This window comes from Impatiens glandulifera, chromosome 5, assembly GCF_907164915.1.
Source record: "Impatiens glandulifera chromosome 5, dImpGla2.1, whole genome shotgun sequence".
Lineage (NCBI taxonomy): Eukaryota > Viridiplantae > Streptophyta > Magnoliopsida > Ericales > Balsaminaceae > Impatiens > Impatiens glandulifera.
The window spans coordinates 5,739,759-5,753,480 of NC_061866.1; the positions used below are offsets into that span (position 1 = coordinate 5,739,759).

Below are 13,722 nucleotides of genomic sequence, written 5' to 3' on the forward strand. Positions count from 1 at the left end.
AATAAAATCTGATCAAATTGCTCTAATTTATAAGAGTCGTTTCACTTTACTCAGTTTATCACTATTTGAGACTATAGAAGTAAAATTACTCTTCAATCTTTATAAGCCACTGAGGTCATGAAACTGGCAAGAATCAGATATAATTTGGTAATCTAATGTGCTAGTTGTGGTCTGCCAACATAATGCTTAAGAAACATTACATCATGGTGCATTCCCATATTCTGCTGATGTATTTTGGCTAACAAAATAAACAGAATTTGATTGTTTGCCTCCTTAAACTTTCTTTCTATTTTACATTTTCAATGGAACTTTTGAAATATTTGTTTTTACCCCTATAACCGTCGCCCGAAAGAAACAAATAACATCTAGCAATGAAAGACATGATAGTGTGATGATATCGGTTTTTAATTTCTTTTAGCTACGGGTAAAGTCAGATTCATAAGTGAGTTCAGGGGCAAAAAAAATAAAACAAACATATGAGATCACGTTTAGAAACATGTCAATTTCTCATATAACAATTATATAGTTAAATTTTTAGTATTGATTAATAAGTTGTAAGTATTAATATTTTGTCATTGTTTTTGCTGTTTGATTGCAAATCTTCAAACCATGACAATCCCACTGTGTCTAATAATATGCATTGACACTAGGTAACTGATCTATGATTCAGAAACCATTATGTTTTTTTATTTAGTGTGTGTTTCCAATAACCTAAGACATGGCCCATTTAAAACAGTAAAAGATATGCCAATTAGCAACATATATGGCTGTCGCTTTCTTTAAAAACATAATATGTTTATGCAGGTTGACATTTTTTTATCGGTTAGTTTTTGTTACTATTGATTTTCTCGGTTTATTAACATAGAATATTAAAAAAATAGCACAAAGTCTACAATCATAATGAACCCATTTATATTTACATACATAGTACTAATTAAGATCAATTATTAAAAAATAAATGTTTCCTTAGGCCAAGAAGTAATGGTTTATTTTAGTGGGGATTAAAGAATATGATTCATCTACCTAACTCCAATTTCTCCTCAATAGAGAAATTTTTATATACTGGAATCCAGAGCATCTGTTTAGTTGAATTGGATTGAAAAGACACAACAAGGAAAAAAAGATTATATTTGGGATATCAAGAATTGATGGCTCACTCTTTTTAGGTATAGTTTGGTGTTAAACCATTATAAATTAAATATGAAAAGATGCTCATGTTTTTTTATCACTGTCGAAACAGACCTTGTTATACGATGATGAGGCCGGCGACGACAAGACTTTCCAGTGTGAATTTGTTCTTCTTCTTTGGTCGAAATTTATTAACGATCTAAAAAATTTATTTTTGTGTTACATTGATCAATAGAGAGGATTATTTATTATTATGAAGAAGGAAAGTTTAAGGTATGATCCTCGAGGGAAATGAATGATATTCATGTGTTGTATCCCTTCTTATTTTTTTATTATTATTATCTATGAGTGATTGAGAGCATCACCACCAAAATCTAAAGGTTAGTTTGATTGACTTATTCTTATATATGTTTAATAAATAATATTCTAGCTTATTTGAATTAATCTTACAAGTTCAATATTTTATTTTTAATATTTGTAATAATATTTAATAATTAATATTATATATATGCCATTTTATATCATTTTATTAATATTTTTTTATAAATGATTAATAATATATAACTCACTATTTAATTATATATTTATAAACTTAATATTTTTTATTTAATATAATTTGAATTTTTTATTAACTTAATATTAAATATTAATAAATTACTTAAATTTAAAAAAAAACATTATATGAATACATTAGTTTTTATTCATATATAATTTTAAATTTTAATTAAAATAAAATATAATAAAATAAGTAAGTAAGTAAGTAAATAAAATAAGAAATAATTATTTTTTATTTTCTTATATTATTTGTGTATGTATTATTTAATTTATTCACTATAAAAAAATTAAAATTTAATATATTAATTTATTTTAACAATTATAGAATTATAAAAATATATAAAGCATTGTTTGTTAATTTCCTTATTATTTGTCATAAGTTTTAGGTTATAATTAATTTAATAATTGTATATAATTAAATAATAATAAAAGGAGGAGAGAAAATGAATAAAAACAATTAAAAAATATGATGATTGAGAAAAAATTGCTGAGATTATTATTTTATGTTATAAAATATGTTTATTATAATTTTGTAGGTTAACTTAATTATTATTTAAAATTAGTATAACAAATTATTATCACAAATATTAATAAAAATGAAAAAATGAAACATGATCCATACCTTACTTAGCCCATACTCAAATCATTATACATGTAACTGCCAATAAATTGAATGGATTTGTGACGTCTCTCCCACATAGAGAGATTGATTCAAAGAAAGAGCATCTTTTGGGTTATTATTGACTAGATGTTCCATTAATTAGCTATATATTCCTGCAGGTTCTATTTTTATTTTAAGGTTCAAAGTACTTTTGTTAATTAAAGTGTTGTGTCTATTGGATAAGTATAATATTATATTTGTAAAAACTTTTAATTTCGAATCTAGTTCATAAATTATCAATAAATTTCTAATAAAGGGAAAGTGGGTCATAGAGAAATTCCATCTCTGGTGCAATTTTAAGCAAAAACTACTTTTTAAAATCATAGTTTATTCTCTAAAACAATGTTATTACGATAACTTTAAAAATGAGTGAAAATTGAACATAAGATATAACCTAGTTAGTTGCAATACTAAATTTATATTCATTATATCCTTAAAAAGTATTTATCAAGACTATACTATAAATATGATCAAATTAGTTCTAAATAAAATGAATAAATAATCTACTTGTTAGGTCAAAAATCGATCCTTCTCGAGAAGAAGTTTTTGTTACTCGATAGTCGCGCACCATAACTTACATTCCTCTTGAGTCTCGAGTCTCGAGTGAGACGAGGAATCAAAATGATAGGCTTGACTATAGTGCATTTAAAAACATCGATTTAGACAGTTTTAATTTTTTAGAGTCGTCACCTAATTTACTAATTAATAAATTATGAAAGAAAAAATATCTTGCATGTTTAAACGCATTTTACAGATTATATTCTTGGTTCGGTGCTTGATTACACGTTAGAAAGGGCTCTCGCACTATGTTTAATGTACCTATTATACGACTGTCTCTATTTTAAACTTTTGACCATTTAAAAGAATATTATTATAAATCTTATTTATTTATCTGATCCTATGACATGCGTCTAAAAGTAATTCAAGCATAAACATGTGTCTAATTTTGTATCATTCTGTTCATATAGGTAGCGTTTGGTACGTGGTATTAGTTATATAAGTATAAATTGTAAGGGGTATAAATTGTAAGGAGGTATATATTACGATGTATAAATTATATAGGTTATTAGTGTTTGGTATGAAATATAAAATATGTATAAATTATATAGGTTTTATTATTTTGTATTTGGCTGGTGATATAAGAAAGTAGTACAAAATTTAGAAAGACTATTTTATCCTTATATTTATATAATTTTTATTTTTATTTTAATATTTATCTTATGGGTAGTTTGTATTATTAATTTTTTTTAATATATATCTTATTTTTCAAATTTATGTATTATTTTAAATATTTGTATATATAAAAAATATTAATTGTTTGTATAATATAATATTAATAATAATAATATTATAAAATAATATTTGAAATTAGAATAGTATGATTATAAATTAGTTTTAAAAATAAATTATATAGATATAAGTTGTATTAATTAATAATAATATCACTAATTTATATAATTAATTATAAATATCATTTATTAATAACTTTATAAATTAATTTTGTATATGAATAATTATAAATACAATTTTATTTTATAAATTAATTTTATATATGAATATTATTTTTTAATTAATATTATTATTGTTTTTAAATAATTATTATATTTAACTATATATAAAATTTTCACATTTAATTTTTTATGATTAAAAAATATTTTTTTCATTTTTTACATAGATAAATAAAATATATAAAAAATAAAAATCAAAGAAAATAAATAATTACATATTTATTTATTATTATTATTTAAATTAGAACATTAAATATAGATAAATATAAATAAGTATTTAGTTATAATTTTATATTATTATATTTTATAATATAATAAATAAATTAAACTTTTAATAATTTTATAAAACTAAAATATAAAAGATAAATATTAAAACTTATGCAGACTTATAACTAATAGAAATAGTTACTAAATTATATTTGATTGAAAGTATAAATTATACCTAAATAATCAGGTAGATATAAATAATAATTAACCAAACAATATTTTAAATTTAATATAGATATAGTTATTCTTATAACTCCTACCAAAACGTAGCTATAGAATGCATTTATGTCATGGTCCTAAATTTAAATTTAAATATAAATAAAATAAAATAAAATGTTAGTACCTGTGAGTTATGAGCGGGAAGTGAGGCTCGAAAATAGTACCTACAAAAGAAAGTTTAAATGTTAGTTTGAAGAAAGATAAAATCCAAACAAATCTTAATTTGAGTCATTATTTAAATATATTTTATTTTTTTTATTAGAAATTATTTTTTTATATATATATTTTTAGTTTTGTTAATAAAAATAAAGGAAATGAGAAGATAAAGAAATGGATCAAACAGGTCCTAAACGAAAATATTTTTTGATTTTTTTGGTTTTTTTGGTTGAAAATATTATTATTTTCAAGTTTTTTTTATATATTTATTTAGGTCTTAGATATTAATTAGAATATTTAAAGAGAAAATTAAAGATTGAGAAACAAATTGACTTTAAGGACATAAGGCAATGGAACAGGTTAAATACTGGTTGGTTTGCCTTCGGGATTTCACTTTTGCGAAGGGGGAGCAGTTTATTATTTTTGGTTTTTTGGTTTCGTGGGATGTTGTTTGATATTAGATATAATATTTATAAAAATAATATATGCATTGGCAGAGTGTATATAATATTTTTTTCTTTTTTACAGTTCGCTCATCAAACCCTTTCACTTCCAAAATCGAACCAAAACCTGTGCAAGTTCAAACTAACATACAAATACCAACTGCAACTTTCAATATACAAACCAAACAATATGTATTCTCAATTCTAATAGGCATGCATTCACATCATTTAAAACAATGGGACAGCATTAAACATGTGAGAAATTAACAATGTACAATCAAAATCTTAGCACTTTCACAATGACAATTTTTTCAATTCACTTCAGATTCATAGGAAAATTAATACAGATCTTATCATGCAATATCTATCTGAGGAGTAACTTGGAGAACATGAGTCTCATTCATTCACTGTTGGATTTCTTAAAAGAGTGTGAGGCTAAGTACTTACAGATCCTTTCTGAAAAGTCGAGCGGTTGGAATCGTTCGATCTTTTATCAATGTTGCAACCTTCTCCCCAACTTCGATTTGAAAACCACTCAATGCCTTTGTGTTTTCTTCAGCTCTCTGTTTTTTTTTCTTACTCTTTTTTTCTCCGTCCTCCCTCCTAGTGTAGCTTCAATTTCCTTTTTATAGCCGTTTTCTCGTGGGTCATTTGTTTTCTTTCCTGCAACGTACGGTTGAAGGGTCATGGTCACTGGGAGCCTCTGTGCACTGGGCTCTAAGGGGTCACATGTCCCTCTGATCATTTGGCCCAGCGATTCAGCAACTTTGTCTTTTCCCGAGGAGTTTCTGTGCCTCTTGTTTGATGTTCATCGGAGAGGGAAGTATTGAGCTGATCAAGAAGGGTAAATGGGGATTCTGATGTTCATCCTTTGGTGGTGTTGGGTAAATGGGGATTATGTTATACATCCTTCGGTGTTGGTGGTGATGATTGGTTTTAACACGGTTAAATTTTTTAGTTGAATATTAAAATCTTATAATTTTACGATTTTATACGAGGTTAACGAGTATAATTTTACGAATTTATAAATAATTTTTATTTTACTATTCTTTACAATTTTACATTTAAAAATAAATTTATATTTAAAATTAAAAAATAAAGTTATTATTTATTTAAATAAATTAATTTTGTAAGTATAATTTTTTTATAGTATTATTATTACTTATTATTATTTTTTAATTAATTTTATATTTAAATATATAAATTATTAAAATTGTCTGAATATAAAATACTTAATTATATATATAAATAATAATAATAAAAATATATAACTATTATTTTTTTAAATTAAACTCTTACCAGTTTAATTTTAAGTAAAATCTAAATTTTACGAGTTTACAACTTAATAACGATTTTACGTAAATTTTCGATTTTCACAGTATTTTTTGTTTGATGCTTTGGGTACCCTTTTCTGCCAGGCCGTTTAATTTGACATATAAATATTTCTCTTTAATCTGCAAAAACAAAGATAAACACCAAAATAATTAAATAGATCATAATGTTTTTAAATCTACTTAGTCCATTTAATTTATTTTATAAAAATAAATCCAACTTCTAATTTATTTTATAAAAATCAATCTAAATTCTAATTTTATATATGGAGTAAAATTATATATATATATATATTTATATATTTATTTATTTATTTATTTATATATTTATATATCAATATATTTATATATATCTACATATCTATATCTATATCTATATCTATATCTATATCTATATTTATATCTATATATTTATATTTATATTTATATCTATCTATATATATATCATAAGTTTGATTTATGATAGTTTAAAAAATTAAAACTAATTTTAAATGATTAAAGTCATAGTTTGATTTCGGTGGATAGATTGTTACGAATTTTTATAAAAATATTGGCATATATATATATTAAGAAACTTGGTGTATCTTAGTTTCTCTAATTGTTTTTACTCACTAGATTTTAAAAAAGAAATTATAAAAAAAATGCCATTGACTATAGATTTTCTCTATTTGGAAACAAAATATGTGATCCAATTTTTTTTTATTGTATTGGTTAGAGCCCAAATTCATTAACTATTAAAATATACTAGTGTCATACATAAAGTGCAAAATTAAATATTTGTCATTACCAAATAAAAGATATCATTGATCCAACTAAAAACATTTTAAAATGTTTTTAAAATGTCAAATACATCAATTAAAAAGGCATAATGATAAAACCAAAAATCTAACCAAGATGAATGTAATAAGAGAAAGCAAGAAATTAAAATACTAAATATTATATATATATATATATATTATAGTCACAAAATTTTCATATGAAATGTATCTAGATTATTTCTTACTTTTTCATTCATATCCAACTATTGTTTTTAAATGGGGGCAATTATTTGGAGAAATTCATAAAATTAAATTACAAAATAGACATGAAGGTGGTGGACTTCCCACTTCTATCACCAACACAAATCATTTCATGAGTGAGTTGTGATGGGAGACAACTTTATTTTTATGAGTTAGTTTGATTTGGGTTTTTTAGAAAAAAAATTTATAAATTCTCTCTAATATTCTTATTTTATTTTTATAAAAAAATATAATTTAAATAAACAATTTTCCATTGAGGATAAAATCTTATTCTCTCTGCTTTTCCAGGGTGGTTTCCACTCTCTTTTTTTCATCTTATTTTGTATTTTATTTTATGAAACTATCTATCTTATTTACAGAAAATACTTAATATTCAAATAAGTTAATTGTATATTTGTTTCTCTAGTTGTTTCTAACACATGAAGTGTTGATACTAAGCCATCTGAGTATCATAAATTTTGATATCAATATCCAAATTTACATTACTTAGTTATATTATTGACCACCATCTTTTCCGTTGATCTCTTAATTTTCATACAATGTTTTTTATGATGTTATTTAATTCACTATGCTTAAACTATCCTCATTTTCATAATACATAGGTCATTGATCACAACTACACATTTAACTTTAATAATTTTTCCTGAAAATTGAAATCCAACTCCATTTTTTTCTTAAGAAAAATGATAGTGCATAAATGGGTTAATATATTTAGAAACAATTATCTCAAAACTAGAAATAGAGAAAATATTTGTTTACAACATAGGCTTTATGGTAAAGTTGGGGTAAAATAATAGCCTAAAAAGTGACTCAATAAAATTATATTAGAAAAATAACCAATTAAAAAAATAAAAGAACCAATCCACTTCATCACCACAGACAAATCATTTTCAATGTGATAGAGATGGGAGACAATTTGTTAATTAAAGTAAATCTGTATCTTTACTTTATTGATATATTCAATAGTATTCCATTTCTTTAACCAAACTTAAGACAGTGGGGATTCAATAGTGGTTATGTATGGATAAGAATGTAACTCCTTCAAGCTGAAATTTTTCATACCAAGCAGAATATTTAATATAAAATCTGAAATTCAATCCTCCATTTGAAACAATATTAAAAAACCAAATGCAAATACAAGGAACAACTCATAAAATTAATTTGTAGGACTTCCCCAATAAAACAAATGGAAATAACCATCCTAGTAAGGGCTAGTTTTGTCGGCCAAAACGATTGTCTCCTACATGCGATTACATGGTCGATTATTGTAAAAAGTTAATATAGTTTTCTTATTACCCGCAGCATGCTGATTTTTGTGCCGTTTCAGATGTTCCGGCGCCTTGATCTGACTGGTTAATCCTGATGGTCTGAGGCTGCAATTTCAAAACCACAACTTAATCTTCAATCACAAAAGAGTATATGCTTTAACCATAAAAACTGAATAAAAACTAGTCATCGATTGTGTAGTTGTGTTCCAGATCTCATTACACAGTAGAACCTGAAGTGAATTCGAAATGTAGTAAAAGAAAAGACATTGTAGTAGTAAAGTCAGATGACACCTTAATTTCAATTTGATTCTTATGTTTGGAGAACCATATAATTGCAATATCGAAGTGTGAAGGATGAAGAAACTGAAAGATTTTCTCTTTCTTTTTTTGTGTTTTGAAAAAGTTCATTCAATTACAAAAAGAGAGCCCTGAATAACCCCGATTACACATAGTGAATGAAAAATCATTTACGTACAATTTCAATCCTCATTCCAATCCCCACCGAACAAAATGAGTCTGTTATGACGAGTTTCAGAAATTCATACCTCAACCTTGGAATCAGCTTCCGTCAATCTCTGTTTAATGTCCTTTGCTATTGAAAAGAAAACCTCTTCCACGTTCAGATTTGTTTTTGCACTCTATATAGATATATAAATATTGTTAGTGAGGAAATGACACAAAATCCTTTTCTTATTTTTTTATCAAGAAGAATTCCACTTACAGTCTCAAAGAACTTGATGCCACATTCATCAGCAAGTGCTTGTCCCCTTGAGGTGGGAACAGCCTGGACAGAGGTTGATTTTGATCATTATATACATATTAATATAGAGATATTTAAATGAAACAAGAGGAAAGAACAAACAAACAAACCCGTTTGCTTTCATCCATGTCTGCCTTGTTACCAACCAATATTTTGTTAACATTGTCAGAGGCATGTTGTTCAATGTTTTTAATCCAATTCTTAATGTCTGAACATGAGAAAGAATTAATAAGAAATATATGAATAATAGATTAAAGAATGAGACTGATTATACTTGAATGGGAAAATGTGGAACATATTTGAAGTTCACAAAAAGATTTAATGGAAAGAGTGGAGGCACTTACTGTTGAAAGAAGCCTCATCAGTTACATCATAGACAAGCAAAATACCCATGGCCCCACGGTAGTAAGCTTCAAAGAAGAGAGAGATTTTACAGAAAAAGAGAACAAAAGATGCAGAAAACAATGCTAAACCTACTACATCAAAAAGCTGCCCAAGTCATCATAAAGAGCTTATATTGTCCTTGCTAATGAAGCCCATCTATAGAAATATGTGTTCATCTCATGCTTAATGGTTTTACTTTGGGTCATTGGTTAAAACGTTCATGTATTAGCCTGAATATTTTGCAGATGTGGGATCTTATGTAAATCCATATCACTCACCAGTTGTAATTGTTCGAAACCTTTCCTGTCCTGCAGTATCCCAAATTTGCAGTTTGATTCGTTTCCCATCAAGCTCCACTGTCCTTATCTTAAAGTCAATACTGAGGAAAAATTTTAAAAACAAAAAATGTGGTCATGAACATAACACCTTGGGATTCTACAGATTACAAAAAGACCTTATAGAGAATTTATTCTAGTAAACAACAAACCATCTGGCTAGGAAATAGGTTAATCATCCCTACATCAACCACTAAACATTGATTAAAGAACATTAAACCATCTACCTTTTACATTATTACCAGCTACATTGATCTAAAAATTAAACATTGACAAAAGAACATTAATGTATTTTTACATTAGGCCTTGTTCGATCTGGGGTTATTTTAATAACCACCTGGTTATTTTGAAATTATCTCGTTTGATGTAGTTTAAAAAGAAGAAGGTTATTTAATAGCCAGCTGGTAATTTTCAAATATCCCGTTTGATGTAGTGTATAAAAAATTAGGCTATTTATTGTTAGTTGAGTAAAAGACATTATAATGAAACATATATTTTTTAAATGGAGGGTATTTTGGTAGATGATTTGAACGATGTGATGGTAGATTATGTAGTGGGTTATTTGGAGATAATCCCAAATCACCCTCATCAAACAAGACCTAACTATTTCCATTTGGAGGAATCCAACACTAGAGCAGATAGTAGGCACAAACACCCACTCCAAATCCAACAGCTTAACACAACCCACCATAAGGACCAAACAAGAAGGTAAGACTTCTTATAATTATCACACCACCATACCTCTTCCCATACACAAACAGCCAGAACCAACACAAGAAAACATAAGCAAACCTTATTGTTATTCTGCTCTTTTGATGTAGTTTAAAAAGAAGGTTAATTAATAACCAGCTGGTAATTTTTCAATATCCCGTTTGATGTAGTGTATAAAAAATTAGGCTATTTATTGTTAGTTGAGTAAAAGACATTATAATGAATCATATTTTTTTTAATGGAGGGTATTTTGGTAGATAATTTGAACGATGTGATGGTAGATTATGTAGTGGGTTATTTGAAGATAATCCCAAATCACCCGCATTAAACAAGACCTAACTATTTCCATTTGGAGGAATCCAACACTAGAGCAGATAGTAGGCACAAACACCCACTACAAAACCAACAGCTTAACACAGCCCACCATAAGGACCAAAAAAGAAGGTAAGACTTCTTACAATTATCACACCACCATACCTTTTCCCATACACACACAGCCAGAACCGACACAAGAAAACATAAGCAAACTTATTGTTATTCTGCTCTTTTGAGTAATAACCCATAATTTCACAACCATTATTTCCCCTATCATTAGATATTGTAACATTAGCAGTGCCATCAATAGTAACACAGGTATATTATCAACAAGAATCCAAGTTTCTAAATGTGAGGCATTGTGATAATCTATTTTAGCAGTTATCTGCACATTTTTCTAGTTGACTCTAGAAAGATGCCCCCCTCTGGCTCTAGAAAGTGGAGAAGGCATATTTGCAAGAAGTGGGAAACAAAGAAGAGATAAGAACATGACAGCAAACACTGGAATATCTTTAATTCCAACCTATGTATGAGATGCACACTGATTAAGTAATGTTAGGCTAGGTCCCATTGGTCTAGACTTCCATCATATGTCATGTAACTACTATTTGTTAGCAGCATAAGGTGAAGGACATCCAAATTTAACAAGGGTGCGCCTAGAGTTTAAGAAACTTGGATCAAGGCCTCCATAATATGACAATCTTGACAAGATTTCAGCATTATTATATACTATAACATATGTGATCGGTACAGAGGCTTCTGAATATTAGAAGAGATAGTTACCCAATGGTCGTGATGAAACTAGTTGTGAAGGAACCATCTGAGAAACGCAAGAGAAGGCAACTTTTACCCACACCTGCCAGATTCAGATAAACAAACAATGTCTAAATAACAGATATCAAGATTAAGGTAATTCCTGTAAGAAAAAAAAAACAGAAATATAATATCTTCAACATTCCTCAATGTTCATTTTTGCTTCTTTTTTTTATCAAGATGAATATGTTTTTTCTGTCCTAAACAATAAGCATGTACTGTAAGCCCTTACCAAACATGATATAGAAAACAAAAAAAGACAAGATAAGAACAGCTTTTACAGCAAAAAAATATATTAGTTACTCGATCAGATCTTGTAATGAGGAAAAAGAAGAAAATAGCTGATACTATCCTTTACTCCATCTGCGTTCAGATTATCGCAGGTCGATGTAATTTCTCAGGAAAACATTCCCATATGAACACTTCCTTTCAATTCATATCTAAGACATCAAAAACAAAATTGAAACCACACTTCCTCTCAATGTCATTTTGCAAGGAATGTTAGTCTGCTGATGAGAACAGAAGATTTATAAACTTGTCAAGACAAGACACCCAGAAATGCAAGCACCAAAAGCAGCTCGTCCTCCACTCTCAAGGGCTCTCTCAAGTGTTGCTAACAGGTTTTGTTCAAGAACAATATGTGTTGACTATCATGAAAGCATCATGATATGTGATATGTCTTGTGAATACATAAATAATCACTTACATCATGCATTGTCTCTACTCTCTTTCAGATAAAGATCAACTCTCATCATTTTAGGTTTTTATTTTTAGCTTCATTTCCATTAATCTCATAGAACTAAGGAAATATCATACATTTCATCGAACCCACCTAATAATTCTTATATATAGATAGATACAAGGAAGAGTATATTACCGCTGTCACCGATCAAAAGCAGTTTGATGAGGTGATCGTAATCTGCTCGAGCTCTCGCTGGAGGAGCGGCCATTTGAAGTGAGAGATGAAGAAACCCTAGAAATCGAGGAAGCACAATTAAAGGGAATCGTGGAGCAATGAGAAAAATTGATAACCGGGTTTATGTGACAATCGATGCGTGAATGCACGAAGAATGGTAGGGATATGGGTTGTCTTGAGAAGAAGAAATAGACACGCAAATGGAAGACTTTTATAGAGAGCACTATATAGGGAGGAAATGGAAATGGAAATGGAAAGGGGAAAAGGAGAGTTGGAGTCGTCAGCACCGGTCGGCCGTTGAAGATTTGCTTTACGCGGCGCGAGAGTCAAGTCTGCGATGGATGCATGCGCGTCCTCTCTCGAACCTCTCTCTCGACTGGCCCGATGGATTGAAAAAGAGATCAAATCTGATGATGCCTTTTGAATGATTTATCAACCACCGTAATCCCTTTTTTTTCTAAAATCAAGATTACATTGTCCGATAATTTTGTCATTTCTACTCAATAAAATAAAATCTTAAATTAAGAAGGAAAAAAACCTTAAATTAAGAAGAAAAAAAAAACCTAAATTGCATACATATAAAAACCATAACAAAATTAATTATTCAATCCTAACAACCACAAACATATAGATTGAATAAAAGGACAGTATTGTCAAAATATTTGTTCATTAATCATAACAATTCGTCAAATACGAATTCGATTTCATCTGAAAGTGCTTTGAGTTGAAAGCGGGACATAATTATGGGGTGTCATACTAGTTCTCTTTAATTAAAAAAATTGTCAAACAATATAGTGTGATGTGAACAATCAATCACAATATCATTTTCGAATCGGATGTTAAAATTGTAGTCTCGGTCATTTTTTTATGCACCAAAAGAAGTCATTAGAGTCACTTAGGGCTGTGTAAAAAAACCGAAAAACCGGTAACCCA

General features: G+C 27.6%; 1 protein-coding gene across 1 annotated transcript; it reads right to left on the reverse strand.

The window, feature by feature from the left end:
* Window positions 1-8,360: 8,360 nt before the first annotated feature.
* Window positions 8,361-13,196, reverse strand: LOC124939947 (ras-related protein RABE1a-like). The gene is made up of 8 exons (XM_047480411.1): window positions 12,751-13,196; window positions 11,844-11,916; window positions 9,978-10,078; window positions 9,660-9,725; window positions 9,426-9,523; window positions 9,277-9,339; window positions 9,101-9,193; window positions 8,361-8,660 (listed from the first exon to the last, which is right to left on the reverse strand). Exons 1-8 carry the CDS (start codon window positions 12,821-12,823, stop codon window positions 8,580-8,582), a joined length of 648 nt encoding a protein of 215 aa, XP_047336367.1. The 5' UTR covers window positions 12,824-13,196; the 3' UTR covers window positions 8,361-8,579.
* Between the last annotated feature and the right edge of the window lie 526 nt (window positions 13,197-13,722).